Source organism: Gavia stellata, chromosome 17 (assembly GCF_030936135.1).
Source record: "Gavia stellata isolate bGavSte3 chromosome 17, bGavSte3.hap2, whole genome shotgun sequence".
Lineage (NCBI taxonomy): Eukaryota > Metazoa > Chordata > Aves > Gaviiformes > Gaviidae > Gavia > Gavia stellata.
This window is the reverse complement of record NC_082610.1, coordinates 11643320-11666133: the sequence shown is the minus strand read 5'-3', so window position 1 is coordinate 11666133 and position 22814 is coordinate 11643320. Positions and strand designations below refer to the sequence as shown.

The following is a 22814-nucleotide window of genomic DNA, read 5'->3' as shown; positions in this document are numbered from 1 at the left end:
TTCACTTCTTGTATAAATATTATTACCAACAACCTCAAGCAAATAAATTATCTTCTTCCACAGGCTTTTGAGGTTTTTTTTTTGAGGGCGGGGGGGAAGGCCTGAAGACATTTGTATTAAATCTATTCTATTTGTATTAGAGTCCAATTGTGATTCATGACTTGTTGGCTTTTTTTTCAGATGGGGAGCAAGATCAAAGGAAAGAGGCTACACTACAGCTGCTACAGCAGCCAAGAGTATCTTGATGCTCTGTGGGAAACCATTCTGCAACAGCTTTCTCGATCCCAGGCCAGGTAGCTTTACGCTGTCCTCCGTCCTCTTCCCCAGCAACATTAGTGCTGACCTCAGAAACTCCACAGCATGGTTAGCTTCCCTAAGCCAGCAAGGACAGCCCTAAGGGAGAAGGGAAATGTTTCCTTTTCCTTTTAACTGCTCCTCTACTCCTCTTTGCAAAGGGCAGACAAATTCTTCTCAGGCAAATGCAAGCATCTTTGCAGTGCCTGACCATTTTTGTCGGCAACAGCTTCTATGCTGAAAAACGCAGTGCTACTTTCCACAGGACTGGTAATGTTAAATGTTCCTGGGACTTTATGGTAACAGCAGCACTACCTTACAGCCAGTACTTCTGGGAAGCAGCAGATGTCATACACCATTTGATTTCCTTTTCTTGGTTGATGGCACGTCTCTCATGTACCTATCACCACAGCCCATCACCTGCAAGCTCACAGCTGCACGTGTCTAAATACCTACACATGCAAATTTTAAATCCTTACTTTAATTTAATTTGAATATTGTAAAATATGCAGGAGCAGATTCTCAGCTGACATCATGCCTCTGGCATCTCCCTGCTGTTGATGGAGTTAATTTACATTTAGTAACATTCTAGCCTGTCGAAGAATGCGATTTCCACATCGCAGGCTTTTGAAATGCACATAACAAACTCAGTGTTTCCTCCTCCCTTGTTTGCTGCACGAGTACTCAGCAGACAGGTTTGAACACTAATTTAAGACTGACAAGTACTGAAGAGCCACATACATCTTAGGGGAAAAAAAGCCCCACAGTTCCCTAATGCGTCAGCCTTTGCTACTCAGCTAAGACACTAGAGTAGGCCTCAAGCTAGCAAGGTGCTTGAGCACGTGTTTAGCTTTTCAAACCTGGAATCGTTTCATGGCCTTAACAAAACTGTTCGTGTGAGAGGGACACCTGAGTTCCCATCTGAATCACAGACTCAGACTAAAGTTTCTTCACCCAGAGGTCCCACAAGCACTGTGGTAGAGTTGGCTCACCTTTCATCCATGCTGCACAGGGTGAACGTACAAACTGGTCAGAAATTCTTCCCGGAATGCAAATCTGCAGGTACCGCAGCAAGGAAGAAACTCTAATACAGAGAGTAAGTGTATACGCTTGTGTACCCCTGAAGTGTCTGTTTCACAGGGAGGGGGTGTTTTCCCATCTAATGGTTAGCTCTTAAAAATTGAGTGATTAACCCTGTTCTCTAAAATGTGTTTTCTCCAGGCTGGAAACTATCTAGCCAACAGAAGAATAACTCATAGCACCGTTCTTTGTCACTTGTACTCCATAATTGGTTTGTACCTTCATAAGGTTGATGCTATCTTTTTGCTATTAGTCAATTAAAAAAAGGAAAGAAAAGAAATTATACAAAAATCCCTGAATTCTCTGAAGAAACCAGTTGACCGTTCTCTGGCAGATATTAATCTCACTTGCTGGAGCAGATCTACTGTCATCTGCACAACCTTTACTGAAAGTTTCCACTAAGCTTTTAATTTTCTATTTCTACTTTTTTAGATCATTTCTCCCCAAACTGCTGACTTCTTCCACTCCATCCCAGCTGGGTTTTGTGTTTCAGCTGGGATGAAAATTAGCTCAGCAAGAAGTTTAAGTGAAGCTCTTAAATTACTTTAAACAGCTATACTGTCTTCAGGTCTTCTCCAGATTAAACCTTATGGCAGCTTCTGCCTCTGTGTGAGACAAGGCTGCTCTGCATGAAGAGCAATGCCTCATCGACGTTACCCGTTTTGGCCATCTGAGATGTCTTCAAACAGTTTTATTACACAGAACATAGAACAGAAGGCAAACACAGTCTAGGGCCTGAGTCTTTTCAAGTCAATGACATGATATTTGGGTTATACGTTTATAATTAAGAAGCAATCATTTCAACTATTTTAAGACAGTAGTATCACCTGGTCTAGGCTGCTATAAATTATCATAATGTTTTTGCAGCTTCATTATTCCCGAACAGTGTGTGTTCTGCGTGTTTGCTTTTGTGTTGCTACATAATCAGGTGGGTCAAAATCCAAATGTTATATAGTATGTTTGAGGTTTTGTCGTTCCAAGTCAGCAGTTAGCCACCTCTCCTCTTCAGAAGCCATGCTCTTTCTGGCCAATTTTCTGTCTGTAGCTTTGTCAGCTTCTTTCATGAATCCCTCTGTATAAACCATACTCAGAATAAACTATACTGTTTCATTCCTGTTCCATCCACTTTCAGGCAAACAGCCAGGTCCCAGTGTAGTCAGTTTTTCCAATTGTCCCTTTCCACAGAGGAGAAATATTGCCATAATCGTTTTTAAGCTCATGGAATAACTCTCTCTCTAGCTCTAAACCCACCTAACACCAATGTTGCAATTCTCCAGTCCCTGCTTTCTCTTGCACTAAGGAGTCCCCTGCCAAAAAACCTTCTTTCCTCTCTTTCCCACCAGTTCAGACTTCCAGTTTTATGAGGGTTTTCAGTTGGGGAAAAAATCCCTTCATGGTTTTCTTTCCTGGCATGGAAAAAGCTTGCTTTCATATGCTCTCTGTGAAATTCTGTGCCACACTCCAACTTCCTTCACCTAGGTATTATAATCCATAATCAATGCAGAACTCAGTAATGCTTATACATGCAGATGTGTAACCATTTATCTTTTTTTTTCTCCCTTAATCAGGCTACAGACCTTTTCTAATCAGGCTACCTTGAGACACAACAGCTGCTGCACAAGGAGCAAACCTAAACATCTTCATCAGCTGCAATGCATTCTGAACAATCCATTTTCTTCTGGAATTCTGCAAACTAAGTTATTTCTCAGAATATTTTGTCTTTGAAAGAGCAACAGTGTGTAAACCGAGGAGAGGGGGTGCTGGCTTCTAAAATCCAGCAGAGCATACAAGTTGAGCACATAGCTTAAAGACAGAATTAGCTACACTTACAATGGTTGTACACCTCTCTGAAATCCATTACAATGTTATACCAGTTAATTTAACGTAGCAGCAAAAGAATATGCTGTTGGAGAAGTGCTGCAGAATAATGCAGCATGAAAGTAGGATTGTCTATTTATTAATAGGTATACTAGGACCCATAAACAGCAGAAGCCAGGATGGAGAAGAGCATGCTGTGTACCTGTAAGTACATACTCAGCATCCTGTGGGCTCTTATTATAATATTGTACTCTGCAGTGAATATCCTGCAACTCCTGAAAGCAATTTGGGGGTTAGGATCTGTTCCAAAACCAACAGGAAAAAAAAAAAAACAACAAAATACTGAAACTCATGGAAAAGTTTCCCTCTATTTTAAGACCCTAAACCAACTGCTGCTGAAAGAAACTTCCATTTTCTTGTCTTTGGCAGATTATGCCAAGCTATCGTTTGCTTTCCTAAAGAATGGTTAGTCTCCGCAATTGAGAATAAAAAAAGTAAAAAAGTGACTGACTGATGTTAGTGAAGTATGGTAGTACCGCCACTACGAGAAAACTGAAACAGATGCCTGAGTGCGAGATGGCGCAGGAGTGTACAGGTCAGAACTGGTGTAACAGGTTTTGACAAGAGTACTTTCCTTTGGGTTGAATGTTTACGTATACATGGAAAACCACAGAGGAAAAAAGTTTTCTTTCAATGTGATACAATTATCTTCACATTCCACCCAACAGCATGGAGCTATGGTCAACTTCTTTGACCTAGAAGGCGCTATGGGCTATTTTGACAGACTGTACTTGACTGGTGGAGTGTAGCCAACTGTGGTGTGGACCACATTATCCTCTGCCCATATAATACACTAAGGATAAAGGGGAGAAGTAAAGAATTTATTGGTTCAAGTTATGAAAGCAGAACTACAAGGCCAGAGTTAACCTACTTTCACATAGAAACCCACTTTCATTTGCAGTGTTCATCTGGTTTCTGTACCTCACTATGGTAATATTTTAAATACCCTGTTGCGCTGGTGATATATCATGTACTGAAATCATGCTCATTTACTTTACTCTTTTTCCCCTTAATTCCTAATTAACACCCTAAGTGTAGACTAGAAAATATGCTCAAGTCTATTCTGATACTGTCTGACTTTCAAAATGGAATCATTGATTTTAAATTCAAAATTGACATTTGATTTATCTATTCCCTCTCCCCACTCACACTCAGCCTACCTCCCACATTCTTAAAAAGTCCTTCAAAGACAGTTTTAAACAAAACTCTCTCTCCACTACTCATATCTTCAGCCAATATTTGTCAGGGACAGGCAAATGACTGTCTGGAATGAGCTTTCCTTTCCTTCTGGGCTCTTCACACTTTAGCTTAGAACCAAAGAAAGCAGAGGAAGGAGCTGCTGATGACTTTATATACAGCTTTTCAAAGGGGATTAATACATTCATCAAAGCCAGACACTGAACACTAAGGGGGGGGAGGGTATATGGAATAGCAAATGCCCCCGTGGGTAAGGGGCAGCTGTAGTGGAGAAACTCCGTAGCAGTTGTCTGCCAAGGTCACTGACTGCTCTGACATGAGAACAGTAAGTGAGATTCAAATGGGAGAATTGCTTTTCCCCTCCTTTTGTAAGCTATGTGGCCCAGTTTGCTGGCTTATTCTGATCCAGTTGCAGTTTGTGACTATAAACCTTTTGAAACTGCCTGATAGCTGATGGAGAGGCAGGCTTTTTTTTTGCCTTGGCACTGTCTGTACAGCTGTAAGCCAAAACAGCCATTCCAAAGTGTTCATTCCAAACCCTCTATGGATTTCAAGTTCACAAGCCATAAAGTACAGATGCAAAATTCACTGATTTCAGAGCGGTAAGGAAGTTTTGCCAGCAGGTACACAACATAGGAAGCAATGCTACAAAAGCAGTTGGTGCAACAATTGGAAAATCATTTTTAGTAACAACCTTGGAAATTCATGGGGGCACCTCTCGCAGTCTTCTGGGACAGCTATGCTTCAAAAGCTTCTCTGAACAAAAAGCCCCTTTACATGTTTCTTAAAAGCTCCTGATATAAAGAAATTTCCATCTCAAAAACCTGTAACTCAAGTAAAACTCCATGTTAACCTCCATAAATGGTAGCTACAGAGCCTTCCCAAATAGTTCCAGAGCTCACCCAACTGTATCTGTGAGACGATGATAATTTCAGCCATAGCTGAAGTGCTCTAGCAAAAGCACTTGTTCACATTGAAACTGACATTTCTTAGCAATTAGCAATTCTAAGAGTTAATGTTTACTTCTGTGTTTACATATCTCCTTCTAGGTTTTGTTTTAATTTTTACAAGTCATTTCATACAGGGCCGGTTTCCGTTACTGCAGCATGTTGCAAAAACTGCTGAGTAGTAAGGAAAAAAAGCGTAAAAACTGTTTTGTATCTTACATGTACTACTTGTATTAGAAAAATCGCAGAATTGCATAGAATGGAATATTGTTTTATGGAAACTACTACCGTAATTTGAATTGCAGTGGCGTTCCAGTTCCTAATCTCTTAGTTGTCCAGACAGAGCACATAATGCATTTGTCTTTAATGAGATATGAATTAATTTGCCTTGAAATACCTCAAAACCTCTGTAATACTTTCCAGCAGACCAAACCTCTTACTGCTGTCCTGCCAAGTACATAGCACTCATAAAAATAAGGACTACTGTTAAAAAAAGACATATTAAAGAGAGCAGACTTATGAGTTGCAAACTATGGTATTAGTCACATCCCAGTGCTATGTGAGAAAGTCAGCTATTTGTGTGGCTGTTCAACAGGTATGTGATTTCTGAGCTCAAAACTAATAAATAAGAAAATACAAGTGACTCCCTCAGTTTTGTCTTGAACTTCTCCATAGAACTAATCCCACCCATTTCCTTTTCCCCTGTCAAGAAAACAGAAACATTTTAATTGAAAAAACTTTATTTCTGGCTCTCCACATGATGCAATATGAATGAATGCAAAATTCTTCCAACTGAAATAGTCTGGTCTGGTCTGGTCTATTCTACTCTATTCTATACATGATATCACTGAAGACAGCCCAAAGGCACCTAAGCTTGGCTTTAGGTGCCAAAAGCAACATAGCTATGTTAGCCTTAACATGCTGTCAAAAAGCCTAGGGAATTAATTGAGGCAGGTTGTAATCACCCAATAAGTTGCCTGCCACCAAAGCAAGTGTAAGAATTCGTCCCCTTTCTATACCATCTGCTTATTTTCACCACAAATACAGCAATCCTGTCACTGATCACGCTCTTGCGCAGTTAATGTTCCAGGTCAAAAAAAAAAAAAAAGGTCATATTATCCATGGCTTTAAGGAACTGAGACTTCAATGAAAGAAGACACTACACACAAAAGCAAAAAAAAAAAAGATTCCTGACAAATGCCTCAGAACAATGAGAAAAATGATGCTTAGATACTGTATCACATCATGTTCTGTTCACACATGGTCAAAAACTCTGTATGTCATGTAATAATTTCAGGGCAGGTCACCCTGCAGAAGCAGTCACTTTATTTTCTTCCCTCACGCCCTCTTTTTCTCAGTAAGCAATGTAATTATCTGATCCTGGCAAGACTACAACCTCTGCAAATGCTCCTGAGTAGGAAACAGTGCAAAGTACTTGTTTCAATCTGTTTTGCAATGGTATCAGAGGAGGCACTCTAGAAGAACTGTTCAAATTTGGTAGGAAAACCCCACAGATTACAATCTGACAGGTAATTAACTTAGTCTGGAAACTAAGCTATCCAACTAAGAAAGGAGCAAAGGTCTGTGTATACGTATACATACATACATATGTATGTGTACAGCCATACAGTTAGATAGATATATATAGGGCTACATACTGCAGTGACTGTCTGCAGTAGCATAGGTCTCATCTCATCCCACACATTTGCCCTAGAGCAAGCAGGACAGGTTATAACATGAAATTTCTCTTCTTTTCTCCTGTTTGTCAGGTGTACTGTAGGCAGAGCAGGATGGTAGAAATTCTGACAACAAAATCTTCCCTTAGGCCTTCTGGGAACTTGGTGCCATGCTATACACTTAGTCCATTTTTTTAAATACACAGAGACTCTATAATCTTCTATATCCATAATGAGACAGGGAAGGAATATTCTGAAGTCAGACAACCTGAGACCCAAAACCAATAGCCATGTGCTCCATGTTTAATTGCTCCATGTTAAGAAAAGCTTTTTCACATAGTATAAGATTATCAAATGAGGTCAAAATACTGATGCATGTTTATAAACGAAGTTTTCCTAATGATTTTGCAATTAATTGTCTTAATAGAGAAATGCATCTACCTGTGGATCTATTAACTGGAGAACAACAATTCTTCAACCTTTGATAACCAGAAGATGTGTCTAAAACGTTGTGGTCTAAAAGATCTTGTGTTTTATTCTAAATGTCTTGAAATACAGTAACAGTTATGGAAACACTGTCAAACTGTCCTACAAAGCTCTAAAGTGCCATTATTTCCAAGTAGTCAGTAATTATATAAAGATACATCTTTCATGTAATGGTGTGCCCGGGGGCTGAATTTTAACACGAGCATCTCTTCTCTCTACAATTGGCAGCTACAAAGTTTCCATGATTCACTACCAAACTACGTAAATTTTGAAAATTTATAAAAGCAAAACAACCCAGAGTAGCTGTACACAGCAAGGATGTGAAACAGCTGTGCAAAAAGAAAAACAGTTCAAAACAAGATTTCTGTACTTAATAGCTGCTTGCTAATCTTGATCACTAAATTAAGACTAGCACACTGAAAGTAAGACGCCAACCTGTGCCCAATTCCTCACAGAACTTATTTCAAACCCTGAATCTTATGTGCTTTGTTCTTATATGATACACTTTTTTGGTAGCTTACTATTACACAGACTTATTTACAGTATTTAAGGTGCCAGCCAAAGATAATAATACTAGAACAGAAATACATGGGTAAGAATTCATCTACAATGGATTTTGCCTGTAGCAGAGTTAACAGTGTGGGACACTGTTGTTACTGTAGAAGAAATGGAATAATGTATTTTCCATGAGCTGTAGATCGAAGAAGAAGGAGTTTAAATTACAGCAATAGAGACTTTAGAGTGAGCATAGAAAAGCATTGGAATAAATCTTCTTCAGCACTTGAGGATTTTGAGAACACGTAAGATGAATGTCTGCCTAAGGATGGAGTAGGCATCTGGGTGGTAGATGTTGACTTCTTGAGGCTTCTTCTAGACCTCCTCTTTGGGGCATTTGTTGGGATTACCACAGAGCCTTTTTTTCCCCCTAATTTAATTCTCTGTCTGAAATCATGTGTCTAGAGGGTATCAACAACACAAGATGATGACTATTCATGAATATTCATTCAATTTCCTAAACAAACTCCAATGAAGAAGAAATGAAAAAGGGTCTTCAGCATACTCTTTATGTTCTTCCAAAAAGGACATAAGAATGTGAATGTATTACAGATTTTTACCATGTATGAAATTCAAAACAAACACCTACTAGGGTACCAAAACTTTCCCTTGCTGATGGCGATGAAGTATCTTGGGACACAGAAAGACCACTAAGGTTCCCCTTTGCCTGACATCATGATGGCAGCCTCTCTACATGCCGTAAGATGCTTCTTCCTCCCCCTGGGATGAGTGAACTTTCTAAGGGAACAAGTTTGAGGGATTCCTCATGTGATGTAAATTCACAGAACAGGGTCTGAGTCATTTCCAGACAGAGTAACAAGTAAACAAATCCGAAACTCCCACCCCACCCTGTATATCTTTTTTCCAATTATGCTATATTACGATACATTACTAACTGGAAGGGAGAGGGGAACTTGTAATTAAGGTAAGAATTGGGACAGGTGGAAAAGTTGGAGGGAGGTTCTCTCTATAAGCTGAAGTGGTGAACAACCACCATTTGACAGCTAGTGCAATCACTGGTGTGGTATTCCTCAGTGCTAACTATCAAAGTGACTCAGTCCCTCAAAAGGCCAGGCAGATACTCACGCCGCAGAAGATGCCAAAATGCTGTTTTTGAATCAGATGGGAGGAAGGACAAAGTGAGACTTACTTAGCTGACATAGAAATGCATTCCTCAAGGGAACACATTTGAAGCCACCATTCTACAGTGCTTTTTTTCTCACATTTCCCAAATCTTTGATGAAACAGAACTAAACAGAAACAGAGTTCAATTCACCACTTTCCTTCAATTTCCATGGTTTACCTTAGTAAATAGTAATACAAATCACCATCAAGCTGGATTAGTAGCATCTCACACGTCTTCCTGACCATAAACAACTGCACAGAAGGCCAAGCTATCACAGATCTCATCCTACTCACTAGTGTAAAATCAGTGTAATTCTACTGATTTTTATGAATGTACCCCTCCTACGGTCCAGGAAAAGGTTAAAGAAGACTTAGGCTCATCATATATGGAACTATGTGTTACTGGGCGAACCTCCCAGCCATGGCGAATTGGTACCATCCTGCCACCTTACATATGATATATACAAATGTAAACCAGCTACAGATTTAGTCCATTCATCTGTATCCTTTGTACCTCAATCATTCTAAGATTGTAACAGATGTAAATAAAAAATAAAAAGACAAAACATTTATGCTTTACATCCAGTACCGTAGCCTGTATTTCCTAAAGCCTTTGCTACATGTTGTTACCCTACCAGCTAAAGCCCTGCTTGATTAGATAACATGGTTTCAGCTAAAATCTCAAATAAGCATCTGCTGGAGCCAATGGATTAAACCATGTAATCAAAACCACTGGAAAAACTTTCTCTTTTGCCTTAAAGCTTTTCCTAGCATGTAATTAATTTTGTTACATGGATCTGACCAGAGGAAAGAAACATTGCTGATCAACTTTCATTGCTGTCTAAAGACAGTCCATACTATGATCTCTTAACAGATGTCAGTAGATCACAGAATTGTTACCAGCCCACATACAAGATTTACTCTCCTGACTTTATCTGTTACCTTACAGAGAAGATAAAAAACCATTTAATTTCTCTTAGGATAAAAAGGCAGATCTAGTAGAGGCAGAAAGTAAAAGCATTCATGGTGATTTGTTTTTATATCTCCCTACAACTTAGACATGATCTGTAAAAGACATTTGGACAGCCTTGGTTCCCTAAATTCAGCATATTATGTGTGAGAAGACTGAACTAAAACCAGGCAAAAGGTAAACAACTGCCCTTTGATTTACATTACTCCTTTACCACGGCTTGTTTGCAGAAGAGTTGTACTAACCAATCTGCAAACAAGGAAGAAGCAGATAACTGAACATGATGCATACCTCCCCACAGAGGAAAAGCTTCAGAATTTATTTCCACAACTAATAAGAATGCTGTAAGCTTTAGAAGTGGTGCATGGCTCTCAGATGAACATTGGTGAAACAGTGGGTGAGCACTGACTCTCTGAGAGAAAGTCTTTTTTGTAGCCTTCTGGAGATAAACTTACTGGTTTACTGCTGTGTTTTTACTCACACCATCACCTAGAACATTTAATGAATTCTAGGCACTGTGACTGTGTTACAGTAACAGCTTATTTTTGGTGAGGAGAAATTTATTCCAAGAAAATCTTTCTCCCTTCAATATTTAGCTACTCAAAGAGTAACAGTCCAGATAGATAAATAAAAATGGTGAGGCAGTTCTTCAGTCAACTTGATTTTGCCTCAAAATATTATTTTTCTTTGGAGTTTAACTGGAATAGAAATACCACATTATAGCACATGAGGATCTGGCAAATTTTAAAATAATCCTAAACACAGGCATAGACATGAATTACTAGTGAAGAATGTTACTTTCAGAGTATCAATTAATCCTCAGTTTGCCTAAACTGACAAAAAAAAACCTTACACTAAGCTAGACCAACAGGAAATATGAAAGAAATCCTAGTCACACTTTTGAATTTTTTTTTGTTACTAGCAAAGTAAATTTACTAAAGTTATCTGAATTACTTCAGACTTCCACTGAAACAAACAAGAGCAGGGTTTGATACCTTTAATTAGGAGTAATCCCTTTGCTGCTGCATCAGTTCTTTGCCCGTAAATCCAAGCCACTATGTAAGACAAAAAAATGTGAAATGATCTGTGTTCTCTGACCTTGGTTGTTGTGTTTTCAGCCGAAACACCTGCCTGGTTTGCCTCACCTCTCAGCAAAAGGCACCTTGCTTCTCTTCACTCTGATAAGGTCTAGCAGCTGTTTACACCTGCTTGTTTGTTCAGGGTCACCAAGCATGATATCTGAGTCCACGGAAACTGCAGTCTCACTTTTCTCCACATCATGACCATTGCCGCACAAAAGCATTACAAAACCATCTTATGTTTGTACACACTATCTATTCCCGATTCTCTGTGTGGATTAACTTTCTACACAGCATTCTCTCTGAAAAAACAAGCCAACTCAGAATGGACTAAGTTCAGTAAATAAAGATGTGGTCACTGAGCTGTATGACACACACGTCAGCTGGCAATTACAGAGATTTCCCACCTTCTTCCTCGAAGAAGTTTCTTCATGCAGGATCAGAGGCAACGCATGTTTTTCAAACTCCTTATGACAGGTCTTTCCATTCATTGAGGCTAACATTCAGACTTTTTTGGCTATAGTCCAGCAAACATCAGATGACCAGTAAAAATGTTGGGTTTAGAGATACACTGTGACTGACAATAAGGCCATCCTATTATCCATGAGCTAAATTAAATCTCTTAATAGCTTTTGCATCACTAAGAAGCATTTGCTGCTTATGGAGCTACCTATGAATACTCAGAGGTATGCGCACACTCCATCACACCTTTCATACAAGAAGGATATGTCCCTTGCTCTACAGAAAGATTCATAACCTAAAAGTATTCCAGATTGATAAGAGCCATTCAAAATACTAATTGCACAATTTTTCTCATCTTTGGCTACATCCTCTTTCCCTTTGCACCATTCTCCACATTGTTCTCTACTCTAACAAACACAAGCAACTTGTCCTCATGAGCTATTTGCACCTTCCGAGCAGTTTCATATTCTACATTGCCAAGACTGAAAATGAAAAGAGAAAAAAAGGGGTTTCAGTAAAATATTCAGAATGTCTGAACTCTGCCTGGCTGAAGAGCCTTGGCTCTCTAAAACAAGCTGGGGGATGGATTTGCTTGTTTCAAAACAAGACACAGGTATTCAGACCTCTCAGGATCACTATTAGAATGTTCTTTCACTAACTGGGCTCAAAAAGCTCAACACCTAGCTTCAGTTTTCATGGCTACTTCGTATCTTTTCCAGTGTAAGTGTAGACTATGAGCAGATTGCTAGCATCAGACAGGTTAGCAAACTTAAAACATCAGAAGGGCAAAACACACATCACGCTTCCTTGGAGAGGTTGTGCAAGAGACTGAAAGAACTGAGGGTAGATTTGCTAGTGAGAAGTGATAGTTTTTCATGCATAGTAAGATTAAAAAAATGCCTATTAGCTTTCCTGAAGGGATTTAGATGGATTGGGACTGGATGGCAACATAGCCTACATGAGGTGTTTTGTTTTAAAATGTAAGCTCTGAGTTGCAAACACTTGAGACGTGCTACTTAAAAAGTATCAACTGAATGTGACAAAAGAGAGCGCAATAGCATGCAGGTATTCTGCTTACAAAAGGCTAGTGAAACTACGGTTCACTTTTTTAACCGATTGCCATTTTAAGCTATTCATGCATTTTTTTTCTGAATGCTTTAGCCTATATTATAACTGTAATAATCTATTCAAGTTACTGTGTAGTATATAAACTTGAAAAACAGTGATGCAGTTTGTTCAGGTATCTTAGTTCTCTGCTGGAGCATTAGCTAGGAAGTACAGTTTACCTTAGCTACTGCTACACTAAGAACTACCTAAAGGGTGGGGTGTTTTGAAAAGAACTGTACGAGTCAATACATGATTCATGTAACAAGTTACGTCAACAGAGCAGGCTGGACAGTTAACAGAAAAGCAAACTAAGAGTGCTAATGAATTAAATTATTAAGTATACAAAACCTACCAGATTTAGATATTAAGGGATTTTTGGCTAGACAGAGACTAGGATTTCAACCCAGGAATGCACTTAGTGTGTCTATTGATAGTTTAAGGTTGTTGAGTGCAAGTTACCAAGGACTAAAAGTTCTGTGAAAAACGAAACAAAAAAATTGGACCCAAATGTAGGACTGGGATGCCCAAAACAAGTGTCTTCCCTGAGACACTAGCATGCCAAAGGGAGCAGAAGTCAACACCAGGATGCTGCATGCTCAAATTTCTGCTGTCAGCTGCTCCCCTGCAGTGCTGCTGATGGAAAAATTGCAATTTCCATTCCATTAATGCTTCCTTCTCAATTTTCAAAGCTCCTTTTCTCTTTAGCACTGGTAGGAAGTCCTCTCCCTGGAGCAGTATGAATCTCAAAGAGAGCAACTCCAGTATATGTGGCTGAGAACATGCTTAGTGAAACCATATAAAAGTTGCTCAAATATGAATCAAGCAGTTACTTCTGCAGTTCTGGATATCTGCAGAGAAGTGGAAGCTTGGTTATGAAGTGTTACAGCTTAGCCATTTAAAACAGATTTTTCTCTAGAAAAGGGGGAAATAGAACCCCAGAGATTAATGTTTAATTCTTCTACTATTCTCTTTCTTTTTACGATTTTACTGTGAGACTAAAGAATAAAGGTTGAAAAATGCTTTAAATAAGGCTATTATAGTGGGGATGCTATCCATTCTATCTCTACAGATAAACCAGTGACCTGACTGACGGTCACTTCCAGAACCTGCCAAGTCAGCTTGTAAAAGCAGTTCCACGGTGATACAGTCCTTCCTGCCCAGAAGTGCAGGGATCCCAACAGCAGCCTCCAACCATGGAAATAAAGGCCTGGTATCATGAGGCCTCTCTCCTAAGGAGCTGAGAGTGTTTGAAATAATTACTTACTAACCAGCTGCTGTATTTGCCCAAGGTGGGTGCCAAATACATGTGTGTGTACAGGCACACACCCACCTTGCAGAGAAAGAGCAAGCGCCTTGCACAGACTCACACTGAAGGCAGCTCTCCTTACCCTCCCACAAAGAAACTTTGACCTGTACTGTGTAACTAATGAGATGGCACAGTCATGCCCTCAAGAGCCTCCACCATCAAGGACAGGCAAAAGAAAGGAATGTTTTTTATAGTGCCAAAGCCAAATGAGTAATGCATGATACTCTTCCAGTTCCCTGGTACACTCTCCCTAGATATTAGCATCTTTAAAAATCTTTTTCAAGAAAGAGAATTGAAAGCAACCAGACATATTCTATTAAAGTTTGGAAAAAACCAAACTTGCTAAAAAGAAGCTGTTGCTATTTTATCAAATTAATACAGATAAGAAAAAAAATCTTAGGTACACTGGCTTTGAATTAGAAGAGAGGGCTTATATAAAATAGTACTCTGAGCACAACTGAGAAGAAATGCAACTAATCTTTGTGCAGGTCTTACCAGTACTGATTTTGTTTCCTTTTATTTTTCATGCTTGCTTTTCACTGGTTAGGCTAATGTATCACAATCGAAGTAGGACTAGTCAACAAGCTAGAAAAGATTTTGATTTTCATACAGTAATAAAGAGTGCTGTTACTTTATCTGTGTTCTATACTTGAGCTTACAACTGGAAGTACTCTATTATAATTTGCAAGCTAACCAATGTTCCCCGGAGAAGTAAATTACAGAGTATTTGAGCATTAAACCCAGGAGCAAGTAGATGTAAAATCCTGCACAGACATAAAAACATGCACATCCAGCTACCTCTTGCCTGTATTCGGCCCCTTTAAAGATACAAGACTGTTGGATCAAAGCCTGACATCTATGCCGGTGACTGTCAGTCCTCAGTGACATCTGAGAAAGTGAACGTTAGTCTGGGAATGTAAATGGCGCCTCCAAATAATGCAGCACCTCAGAAGAACTGGATTGCACTGCCAGAAATGGCAAGCAGCCCAATTCCTCTTCTGGAGACTTAAAATACTGATAGTCTTCTGGCCATCAAAATACTGTCAAGGGAGCCATTCAGTAACAAAGAACGTAGTCTAAAGAGAATACTTTTGTGATGCAAAGCCAAGAAATACTGTCTGAGAGGAAAAAGTGTGTGGGGAAGATTATGCCTTATGTTTCTGCAATAGTGTATCTGCACTATATGTATGTGTATATACTTATATTTATTTATATGCACTATATATATGTGTATTTGTACATGTTTGCAAGAGGACATAGGGGTGGCACAGGCACTCTGATTTAAAAAGCAGACACAACCTATTTTCCATGAAGCTACTTCTCCAGTACCAAATTTCATCCCAGCCAGTAAGTGGATTTACTATTGCAACACAGACCCGTCGCAAGGCACATCTTTGCCTAACCTGAGAGGCTTTTGCGTCATGTCTCAAAGCCCAAAAATGTCACTGGAAAAACTTTCAGTGATTTCAATGGCTTTTAACCTGGCTCAAAGAATAAATGTGAATCGAGGGTTCCAGTTATTACTAGGCTTGTAGGGTTCCAGTTATTACTAATTACTGCAGTAATACATTATACAGAGTTTACATTTCCGAGCAGGTGGTTTGCTGAAGTGTTTGATGAATTCTTATATTTGCCACCCAATTTTGTACCTACGGCGCATGAGCTGTGGGAATCCTTAACTTTTATAAGCTAAGTCTATAAACTGAACCTATGAAACAGGTTTAGTTTTCAGCATTCAGTTTCCCTACGAGTGTAGAAGTTGAGCTTGTGTGATAGCATATGTCTATTTCTTTTACTTGGCAGATTGAAAATAAAAACAAAAGTGCTGTTCTAAAGAGGCACCAATCTGAAGGCTATGGGAGTAGCATCAGAACGGAGGTCCTGTTCCCAATGGCTGGCTCCCTACAGACTCTGCTATCAAATTCTCCATCCCCAGAACAAAATGTCAGTATCACCTTTTTCAAATGACTGTCAGTACTTACAGCTACAATTATACAAACCTCTTGTTGTGTTATACTACACAGCAGGATGAATCACTGATGGGTATTAAGGATGTGAATTACAGAACAGCATATACTAGCTGTATTTAGAGATCCACTGAGATAATCTTGAATCAGATTTCAAAAGGTTTCCTTTTTTAACTGCTTGGAGAATACAAAACCTACACATGTATTATTTTGTTTCTAACATTTAAAATAAGCAGCAAAGAAGCAGAATTACTCTTCCACCATTCAGTGGTATGTGAAGCCTGCCGCCTGGTAAGTGACTGGTACGTCCCACAGTATCACACGACACTTCAAGTATGAAAATTTATATATATAAAAATGACCTAAGGGGCCAGAGCAAAGTTTTCAGCATCTCATTTTCCCAATACTTTTGTCTTAAGTTTACAGATCTAAGCAATAGTGCTTTTTAATTTGGACAAAATTTTTCTTCCACTTGGTAGATCTCTCCTTGGCAGCACATTTTTCTTGCTGTAACCCAAATTTTCCAATTCTCTATCTCATGCCATTACTCCTATAATAGTTCTTCACCCTTGTAGTACCCTAAGTAATTCATATTCCTCCTTAATGTTTAAAGTTTTCAAGTGTTTTCAGATTTACTTCTGTTAGGCATCTCTCAGTCAAATTAACATATGCATGTTTGCCCGCTTTCTTTAAATAACAACCAAATACGTCTGTTGGTTGCTTTTCCCTTTTACCTTTTTCTCTAACTTGTCAGTCTCTAAATAAGGTGTTTGTACCATGGGCATGCTGAAAGTTCAAAATGAGTATGAGGGGGGAAATAAACATTAACAGATGTAGTTTTGTTTCAGCAGCTGCTGCAGTAAGGATGTTGATAAATAAAGTGCTCCAGGATTTAAATTATTAGGAGTTAACGTGATCAGTTCTGATCATGCTTACTTCGTAACTGAATAAAGACTGCCACCATGAAGTTTGACAAAAATTTGTATTCAGCCCTCAAATTCTTTAGCTGGAAGACTAGTAACAGTACTGGTTCTGGATGCAGCACTGGCTTGGTAAGTGAGGCAACCTTCCCATAAGGAAAATGCAGATAATGTCACTTGATATATGAAGCTTATAGGGAACTTTGTATGATCATTGGAGAAAGCTAATTTTGAAATTTTTTTCACCGCTGTGAAGAATGATTAGACACCACAAGCAAACCAAATACATTGTAAAACAACACCAGTGTTGTGTCCCAGTGCTAAGAAGGTTGGAAAATTTGCCTTTGTACACTGGGTTTGAAGATGACAACCATATTGGCTTGGAAAAAACATTTGGATTGCCTTCATTACACATATCTCATTATTAAAAAGCATTTTGGAATACGTTAACACTTTGTATAAAACCAAGCTGTAGCTTAGAATAGTTGCAATTTATTTTGTACCTTGACTTACCACTTAATCTATAAGCTTTGCAAAACAGTAAAAAAAAAGAAGTATAGCATACACAAGCAACTTTATTTTGCTACTTGCCATTCTCAAACTTTAATAGCAGTATAAAAATATGAGATGAAAGAGGGAAAATGTAGTTAGAGGATGATAGCAGAAAAGATGCACTAATTTCAGGTTTTATGCCCATTAAACATAGGAACTACAGCCAGAATTTTTTCTTTTTTTCATGTTTTATAAAATAGTTAAAGAGCTGCTCCTGTGAAAGAAATGGAAGAAAGTTACTCTAAAAAAAGACAGGGCATGTTAAACTAAATTAAACCACAAACTATTAGTCAGATGAAGTCAGCTATCGTTGGAAACATTGGCAAGTCCTGTCTTAGTGAGAGCATTAAAAAAAGTCCATTTTGATATGACTATAACCGAAGAAAACCTAACGGTTGTTCTAAGTAGTGGTACATGCCGAATTTCTCTTGGGACTACTGATGTTTAGCCAATGTGCCTGTGTTTGCAAGACTCAGGTAAAGAATATTCTTGATCTTTTGAACTCCTTTGAGAATCTTTTAATAACTGTACTTCCAGAGGGGAGAGAGATTTATTGTCCCGCCACTCTACCCCTCCCCAAAGTGACATTTCACAACCAGTTGTCCATCACTAGGTTACGCTGAAAGGCAAATAGAGCCATATATTGTTTCACAGACTCCTCATGATAGACAATTTGGGGTTTATTTTCTAGTGTTAAAAGTCTATAAAACAATTTTTTTATGAATCCCAAGAGCACAGAGAGGACATACATGAAGCACTGTTATACTAAGGCTTTATTCACACTCACTGGAAAGAGCTGTGTAACTATCTTTGCTATTTGAGTACAACATTTACATTTGACAGACAAATTGCATATTCTGTTCAAGCACCTTAGTTAACCACAACATTGAAACTCTGCTTCCAATTCATAATATAATATTCCTAAGTTAAATTAATTAAAAAACAAAACCAAAACCATTTTTGATTGCTTACCCCTAATGGTTTTGTGTCTTTTAAAGCTTTCAGAAATTTCGCTAGGTGAACTGTATCACCTTCTTCTGAATTTTGAACCCAAAGTATTTAATTTTCAAAAGAAAAAAATGTGTTCACTTACATGGTTTCTTTTGTTTTCTCCATCTTTTATAGATGTAATAACTGTCTCAGAAAAAACTGTCGATCCAGTTTTGTTATCTGTAACCTGATATGGCAAAAGAAGAACAAAATATCAAACTACATTTTTTATTAGTCCTTTGTTACTCTCAGTCCTATATTCTTCAATAATTAACCCACCCCTACCACCTCCTTTTTTTCCCATTTTGCTGTCACTCATATAAAATCCTAATCTGAGAGGGAAAAAGTAGATGACAAGGCTACCTGCTGATCTATTTAAAATGTCACTGTAATGAAGCTAACTGAGCAGGGGACGGTCATTTTTTTATGACCCATGTAATAGCTGTACCTGTGCTCTATTTTTAGCAGGCACTTTTTTCAAAATAAATTATTTTTTCACATCAACCTTTTATGACATGTGCCTGTACACAGTGATTAGGCAAGCAAATAAGATACAATAAAACCCCAAAGTAATTATCATCAGGAAAGTTTATGCTCCAAATTATCTTATTTCTCCCCCAAATGTGCAAAATTGTTTTTATTTTTGAAGAAAAGGTGTGTAAGAACCAGCAGCTTGCTATATATGTTTTCTCATACCTTATCAATTTCCTGATGAGTCTGAACCGTTTTATTACCAATTTTGGTTTCCGTGTTGGACTCATTATGGTAGTTGGGAGGTAAGTTTTCAAAATTTACTTCTGACAGTTTTTTTGCCCCTTCCTCTTCAGCTTCCATCTGCCAAATTTAAATAAATGAACTGAAAATTAGCAACAATTACACAAAAGAGAACAAGCAACAGTTCTTGTGCAGTCCTCAGTAACGCCTTGTGTAATTATGCGATGCTGTTAGTACCGATGCCCCTGTATGGGAACGCTTACTCAGCTGTTTCAGACAGTGACCACAGCAGCTCTTCTAATGGCCTACAAAAACAGTGGCGAGCTAAACCGTTGAGCTCTGGACTGTTTAAGTCAAAGTCAGTCCCTGTGAGGAAAAAGTGCGTGAAGGCTAGTGACAATTTGGTATCTACACAAGCTGAAGCAGGTCAAGAGCCCAGCTTTCTATTTTTCCCAGAAAACCACTAAACACTTAAGACAGACCTTCCCATCTGACAAAGAAAAGAAAATATTCTGGCGGGTCAGACAGACATAGCCAAAGCCCTCCGAAGTCAACAGAAGCAGTCCTATAGATCAGGGTGCATACATCCAGAATTTCATTCTCTATTTCAGTTCCCACTGTCTTTGTTTGCCAGATAAAGACTCAACACAGAAAAGGGGTGCTCTCTGAATTGGAAAACAGAGTCAGCTCAGCAAAAGGGCATGAGTCTTGAAAACAACACAAACTCTGAAGCAGTTGCGTCCCGTTGTTATTTGCAACTGCTGTAAGAGAGCTAGGAGGCCACAAGTTCAGCCAGGCTGAACAACAGAATTTTTCCCAAGACAAAATTTCTCTTTCCGGTGTGTCTGTTTATTTTAAATGACAGCTGCAAACCTTTTTAAGTGTAAAGCATTTATCTGCTAAGACACAGCTCAGACAATCCAGATTTTGTGCTGCATACAGACCATTCCTCAATCCAGGACTGACTACAGGAAGAGTAAAACCGGAAGAAATTTTGACTACATCCTTATTTATAACTAAGCATATTTTCAGCATTGTAAAGCATACTTTAAAAAAATGGTTTGTCTCAATGTGTTCGCAGTCTAAATGAAGTGGATGACAGAGGCAGATTTCAGCAACTGTCCAGGTGACAGTAAAAGTTCAGAAATTATCCAATTATAGCAAACAAAGGTCTGTTTCCCCAGTGGGTTGTCAGTAAAAGGTTTTTTCGGACTATGTATTTTTGAATAAGAAGAGAGAACTTGGAAGGAAGATTCTTAACATTTAGGAAAAAAGAGCGCAGAAGTAAGGAGAATGTAGGAACAAGGTCTTTTGATAGCGATAGGAGACAATGGCTCAGGGTCGAGACTCAGTTCCTGGCTTTGAAACAGGTCCTGTGCGATTCTGGACTAACAATTTGAGATCAAGACACTGAATTACATCAAAAGTAAGCCGCTTCTCCACACGTGTTTTCAGGGCTGTCTCACACCTTTGAATCCTGGTGTGGGATAACCTCTTGCGCCTTAGCTCCTGCTGCACTAAGGCAATAAAGTAACTCCTCACTCCTCCCCTTGCCACGTACTGTTCTTTTCCCACTTTGGGATCCAGACGGACGATTTGCCTGCGTTTTTCCCTCACTATCCGCCTGCACTGCTGCAAGAGGGTGGCTTTCCCATGCAACCCCAGCGCCGCAACCCAGCCAGCCGCGCGGCGAACCCCGAGGCGCAGGGACGCAGGGCAGCCGCGGGGAGCTGAGGCGGCGTGGGCGATGCGAGAAGCGGGGCGGGAAAGCCTGCCAGTGGGAAGGAACAGCGCCAGACGCAGGGCAGAGACCTTCCGTGGCGGCAGGGGGCCGCGCCGGTACCCTCCGCACCTCCCGCCTCCCCGCCTGAGGAGGGCGGCAGCACCGGGCGCGCTTACGGCGGCGGACGCCGAGCTGAGAGGATTTTCGCGCTCCCCCGGCCGGGAAGCGCGCAGGTCGCCGCCTGCGGGCAGCGGTTCCTCACGGCGGGGCGCGGGCAGGGCCGGCCCGCGGCTCTGTCGCACGCAGCGGCGCGGCCCCGCTCAGAGGGCGCGGAGAGGCGGCCGCTGGCAGGAATCGACGAAGGCGGGTGAGAGGCTCGCGCGCGCGGCGCTGCCCGCAGGTGCGGTGCGGTGCGGCCCGGCCCGGCCCGGGGGGTGTGAGGGGGGAAGGGGCCTCCCACCCCGCGGGGGCCCCTCGGACCACCCCCCCGCTGCCCCCTCACCTCCTGCACCGCGTTGCGCAGCTTGTGCTGCGTGTCCTCCATGAGCGCCTCCACCTCCCGCAGCATCTCGCCCAGGCTGGCCGCCCGCCGCCGCCCGCCGCCCGCCGCCGCGGCGCAGCACAGAGCCCCCAGCAGGGCCGCCAGCAGCAGCCATCGCCGCCGCGGCCCCGGTCCCGCTCCGCGCCGCATCCCGGTGGCGCCGCTCCCGCCGCTGCCCCTCAACGGTGCGGGCTGGCGGCGCGGAGGTGGGGCGGGGTGGAGCGGCAGCGGGAGCGGGCGGCTCCGCAGCGCCGGCCCGGCCCCGCAGCGCCGGCCCACATCGGCCTGGCCCGGCCCCCGCAGCCCCCCGCCGGCCCCACAGCGCCGTCTCGGCCCCCGCAGCCCCCCGCTGCAGCGCGCGGCCCTGGGCTTGAGAGAGGCACGGCAGGGCGCGGGCCCCCGGACGGAAAGCCTCGCCCCGGGGGGAGCGGGAAGGACAGAGCGGGGAGAGGCTGAGGGAGGTGGGGTGAGAGATGCTGAGGGACAGAGCAGCGTGAGCTTCCCGTTCAGACCCGAGACCTTCCTTCTGTTGATTTTTTTAACAGGTTTAATGCGAGGAGGATGGTGGGAGCTGCCTGACATCTCCATGATGTATTTTGCTTTCCAGTCTTCAGCGAAGCTTTTCAAAAGATGTTTTCAGCTCCGAGGATCAGCTCGGTCTCTGAGAGGTGACACCTCCTGCATCTGGCTGGCCAGCGCCCCACTCTCCCTGATTGTTTCCTTTCAAACCTTTTTCTCAAAAATTTCAGACAACATCATCATTTTGTATCTGTGTGCATCTACCCCAATTTCCACATTATTTTTCCTCTTCCTGCTGCACCCAAGAATTTCATGGGCAGTTTTTGCTGCTCCGGGGCAACATTGTTGTGCCAAGAGGGAACCAACCTACGCATCTCATTTTATTTTGGAGCCTGGGTGAGAGGTAATAGTGAGTAAAGTATTTCTGCAGAAACTATTTAAGTCCTGAAAATTTCCTGCAAGTGCATTATTACAGTAATTACCAAGATAAGATGCAGTGTTATTGGCAGCCTAAGGCAGCTTCAGTCAGCTCTGAATGCTAGCAGAATATAGTAGAGAGCAGTGGAGATGGGAAGGCCCCTGCGTTCCCAGAGGGAAACCCTTCCCTAGCCACAGCACATCATACTTCTGTTCAGTGCCACAGAAGGTTTCATTCTGGACACAATATAAATCTTAGGGTTTTTAAATGTAAACCTCTTGGACTACAGAATTTAAATAAAAGTGTTA

The 22814-nt window shown here is 41.0% G+C and overlaps 1 protein-coding gene across 1 annotated transcript in view; it reads right to left on the bottom strand.

The window, feature by feature from the left end:
- DKK3 (dickkopf WNT signaling pathway inhibitor 3) overlaps nucleotides 1-21719 on the bottom strand; it is a 28987-nt gene extending 7268 nt beyond the window's left edge. The window contains exons 1-3 of the mRNA XM_059825938.1: nucleotides 21531-21719; nucleotides 19288-19425; nucleotides 18695-18778 (exon numbers count right to left, since the gene is read on the bottom strand). Of these exons, the coding sequence (XP_059681921.1) occupies nucleotides 18695-18778; nucleotides 19288-19425; nucleotides 21531-21719 (411 nt within the window). The remainder of the gene's footprint in view (nucleotides 1-18694; nucleotides 18779-19287; nucleotides 19426-21530) is intronic.
- Nucleotides 21720-22814: the final 1095 nt, after the last annotated feature.